General features: G+C 44.2%; 1 protein-coding gene across 1 annotated transcript in view; it reads left to right on the forward strand.

Moving 5' to 3' along the window:
• Positions 1-103: 103 nt before the first annotated feature.
• Positions 104-4,631, forward strand: part of ERGIC3 (ERGIC and golgi 3) — a gene marked incomplete at both ends in the record, with an annotated part of 5,133 nt that continues 605 nt past the window's right edge. Inside the window, 4 exons of the mRNA XM_010183199.1 lie at positions 104-226; positions 1,475-1,594; positions 2,856-2,949; positions 4,211-4,376. Of these exons, the coding sequence (XP_010181501.1) occupies positions 104-226; positions 1,475-1,594; positions 2,856-2,949; positions 4,211-4,376 (503 nt within the window). The remainder of the gene's footprint in view (positions 227-1,474; positions 1,595-2,855; positions 2,950-4,210; positions 4,377-4,631) is intronic.

Genomic DNA, 4,631 nt, shown 5'->3' on the forward strand with positions numbered 1-4,631 from the left:
GAGGCCCGGGGCGTCGCCGCGGCCCCGCCGCCTCCTCCAGGCTGTCCGCGCAGCAGCCTCGCCTTCCGCGCTCTGTTCGGTTCCCCTCTGCCGGTCGCCTGAGTGAAACAGTACTCTCTGTTTTTCCTCTGTTTCCAGGTTCATCCGGAATTGTACGTTGACAAATCAAGGGGAGATAAACTGAAAATCAACCTAGATGTTATTTTTCCACATATGCCTTGTGCTTGTGAGTCAGACTGCTGAATACTGGGGATAATGTTGCCGAGGCCTGGAAGGCTCAGTGTGTCCGGTGCTTCCCAGTGATGCACTGTGGCTTGGGCTAGGGACGAGGAGTTGATGGTCTCTTGTGGTCATGCAGTGATTCCAGCCAGGCCCGCTAGGCACTTAAACCAGCGCTTCCAGTCTGGTAGTACTATTCTTCTAGATTAAAAATGATGCTAAGGTCTAAACCCACTCACATTTCTGTGTGGTGGCACTCTTTTGTCAGAGAACTCAGTAATGCTGAACAAACTGGCACAGGGTTCACCTGGGACTCCACAGCTGGCTGTGTTGTTGGTGGAAAACTTGAGAGTCTTCTTTAGAAGTCACCTGGCAAAGCACAATTCTGTGGTTTTTGTGCTTAAATTCTGACTCTTAACACCAGTGCCACATGATAACCTTCTCCAAAAATGTTAAAATCACAGTGTTAATAATGGGATTCCCTTTTAGCTAAATTTAAAGCAAAGTTGCATGATGAAGTGACAGAAAATTTGGCAGATCTTCCTGAGTATTACTGCTGTGCATGTTGCCTGACTGTGCACTGCTCTTGCCTGCCTCTTGTAATAATTCCTTTGAGAGCATTTAGCTCCAGATATAATGAGTCTGACTCCCTTCTGACCACCCAATGTAGGATTGGTCTTTGCCTTCCTCCCATTTAAATGAGTGTGGGAAGCCCAGAGAGACTAGAAGATTCTGCAGTTTTGCGCAGAGAAGCTGTCAGTCTGGAAGAGCACATAGCCAGCAAGCGCATTGTGCTTCGCTGTCAGGCCGAGACCACATACTTGTTCAGTTCTCTTTGTGAGAAGGGTTGCAAGGAAACGAGCTGATATTGAAGGGTGAGAGGTCAGAAGTAGGAGGCAGCTTTCCACCAATTTTAAGCTTAACTCCTGAAAACGGCTGTGGGCTTTGAGGTGTTTGGTTTTGGTTTTTTGCCTTGTTACCCTTTCAGGGTGATGCTTTCTGTGGCAGTTGGAAACAGTCGTTCTTGCACACCAAAGCAAACCCTGTATGTGGAAGGGTCATTTAGGGTGCTACAGCATGCGGTTTTTTTCCATATACGTGCTGTGGCCCCAACCATACCCACTCTTCCAGTTTGGCCCATTCTCATCCACCTGGCTGAAAGAATGTATTTTCACTGTTTGAATGCTTCCTCAGCCTGCCACAGGCAGTAACAACTGTGTGTTTGTAGATCATTTTCCTCTCTCGCTCATTTCAGATTTGAGTATCGATGCCATGGATGTAGCAGGAGAGCAGCAGCTGGATGTGGAGCACAATCTGTTTAAGCAACGCTTGGATAAAGCTGGCAATCGTGTGACTCCAGAGGCTGAGAGACATGGTGAGATGTTCTTTTGCCTTTCTTGGATGGATGCTCTCGTAGTCTTTCCATCACTGTGTACCTGTTTTGAGATGTACAGGAATGAGTGACAGCTGAAGAGCATTTAAACAGTACAAATTCTTGAAGAGTTCATAGCAGACAGATCTATTAAACTGGCCGATCAGACAGACTCCTATTAAACACACTCCTTTTGCGAGGCAAATCTTTGCCTGGTTCCTCTGAAATTACGACACGGACTCTTGGATGCATTTCAGGAATAAAGCTCTGAGTTAATTTATTTTTTTACTAGAATTCAAGCAGTTCTGGTAAAACTTGACTGTGGTTGCATCTTTAAATGACAGTGGGCTGACAAATAGGATGACAAGGTTAGAGGAAGGAGCCTCTCTCCAAGGAAGGCTCTAGTGACCCAACCCTTGAGCCTAAACTTGCACCTTACTACATTTGCTTTGTGTGTTGATGCATACCTGCTAAATATATTTTAGTTGATTTATCAGTTACAAGTTGTAGTAAGTGATCCTTGGCTGCATAAACCTCCTCTCTACATTTTGTACATATCATGGCTCATGTTTGTACTTGGATACAAATAAACCCAATTCTGTCAAAGTGCTGCAATCTCACTGTAACTGTCCTGGTTCTTCCTTTCCAAAACATGAGCTCGTTATTACCTTTTCTGGGAGATAATGTACCAGCATAAAGAAAATCTGTTGATTGTTTCACTTGGATTTAACTTTTCTGTTGTTGAAGTTGAAAGGCTAAGCTAAGTTTAGTGCTGAGCAATTGGTAGGTATGAGGGTTTCTCCTGTTGTCATGGAAGTGTGGTGAATAGTGTTCTTACCACTACCACTTAGCAGCCTGCTTGTTTTTGCAGGTTGTGGCATTACAGTTTTAATGTCTGAGGTCAGAAAGTATTTCAAATTTTATGTAACAGGTCCTGTACCAGTTACAATGCACTGATTGCGTCTACTTTAGCCTCTATGCAAGTAGCGTTTGATGGATGCTCCAGCAAGGTTTACAGCCGGCCAGCTCTTTCTATGGAGGGTGTTCTTGAGATGACAAATGCTGCTCTGCTTCTTGGTCTTGCTTCTCATCTCGGCAGCTCTGTGTGTACCATTTCAGGTGGGCTTTGGGCGCAGGATGCACAGCTTCCAACACAGAATCATTGTATTCATGTGTAGAACAGTTATTCTGTGTAGTAGAAGACAAGAATACAAGGCAGTGTTTCTAGACATGCCTCGTTACTTTTAATTCTCTTTTGCCTTAGAGCTGGGAAAAGAAGAAGAAAAAGTTTTTGATCCAAATTCTTTGGATGCCAATCGCTGTGAGAGCTGTTATGGGGCAGAGTCAGAGGACATTCGGTAACCTTTACACCTTTTCATATCTTCTTAGCACTTGAATTAATACAGTTCTGTTGCTTTCATAGTTTGTTGGGTCTGTGTTGGTTGGTTGTGGTGTTTGTGTGTGGGGTTTTTTTTGTGTGGGGGTTTTCTTTTTCTTTTTTTCTTTTCTTTTTTTTTTTTTTTCCAAAATGTCTGTGAACTTCTGTGCCATGAAATCTTCCCCTGGACACGTGTTCAGAGAATGATGAGAACTGTTGTGATTTTGAAACGCCTTTGTGATTGTTAAGACTGTGCAGGGTTAGGTTGTCTAGCTTCTGTACGTGCCTGTTTAAGGGCAGTGCAAATTGCATGACCTTTGCAGTAGCACAAAGGTTGTATCTCTGCAAACAGGATCTTTTCTGAGGCTATTTGGAGTCCAGAGGGGAGCTGTGAAATTATTTCACCATTCTGTGAGCTGCTTTGGAATAAAACCTAGGTATGGCTTTGCCTTCTCACTTCTGCTGCAGGCTTTCCATTCTTATGGAAGCAAAGACCAGACATCTGTTGTTCACAGAAACAGCAGGTGTCATTTACTGTTTCTCATCTGTCCTACCTGCAAATTCCTCCAAAAATGGATCTGTGATATGTGGACTATTCTTCACTATTACTGTCTCTGTAGTAACTTGGTTTATACTGTGTGTCAAGTTGGGTCTTTTCCTGGAGATGTTTCTGTCTTGAGGGATTCATGATTCCAGCCTTCACCTTTCAAACAAAAAAGCATTCCAGCAAACCATGGAACCAAGGAAGAAGAAAGAAAAAACTTTATTTCCAGCAACCAAAGTGTTATCCAGAGGTAGAAAAGTAATGAAGAAAGTTTGCCATTAACAGTCCCTCCAGTGTTGACAGTCTTGCCCTAAAAACAGAGGAAAGGAGGAGTAGAAGCAGGCAAATGCTTTGCTCACACAGGGAAGTTCCAAACTGCTCAGAACTGTGGAGCGCTGGTGTTGGTTTTAGAGCAAATTTCTTTGCCAAGGAGTGACTTAACTGTCTAAATGGACAGGCAAAGACCTCTTCGGGCTCAAGCACTGCATTAAAACAGCTTGAATCCTCATGCTAAAATCTCAAAAAGTACATCAAGAAGCTTGAGCTCCTTCAGGAGCATCGAGCCACCTTTCAGGTCCGATCTCTGATGTTTGCTTTATTGCTCTGTTGAAAAAGAATCAGCCAAGGATTCAAGTCCTGAGCTGGAGCATCTCTTTCTAGTAATAAAGACGGTAAAATGGTGCTTGTGCTTTTGCAGGTGTTGTAATACTTGTGATGATGTCAGAGAAGCATACAGGCGTCGAGGCTGGGCCTTCAAGAACCCAGACAGCATAGAGCAGTGCGAGAGGGAAGGGTTTAGCCAGAAAATGCAAGAGCAGAAGAATGAGGGCTGCCAAGTGTATGGTTTCCTAGAGGTCAACAAGGTGAGAGATGGGTTTTGCTGTGAACCTGCTGCATGATGATAATAACTGCAAAACAGCAGAGTTGGGGTTTTCCTCTCCTTTTCCAGCTTTAGGTGTTCCCAGGACTGTAATACAGTAACTCCTGGGCTCAGCAAGGTACTTGTGCCCCTAAAGGAGTTCAGTAGGCGAGCTGGGAAAAGCAGTGGGGAGGGGCTAATTCTCTGTTTCACTGTATGGGCTGGTAGAAAGAGTACTTGCTGGAGAAGCTTAGCTTTC

This window comes from Mesitornis unicolor, unplaced genomic scaffold, assembly GCF_000695765.1.
Source record: "Mesitornis unicolor isolate BGI_N332 unplaced genomic scaffold, ASM69576v1 scaffold11384, whole genome shotgun sequence".
NCBI lineage: Eukaryota > Metazoa > Chordata > Aves > Mesitornithiformes > Mesitornithidae > Mesitornis > Mesitornis unicolor.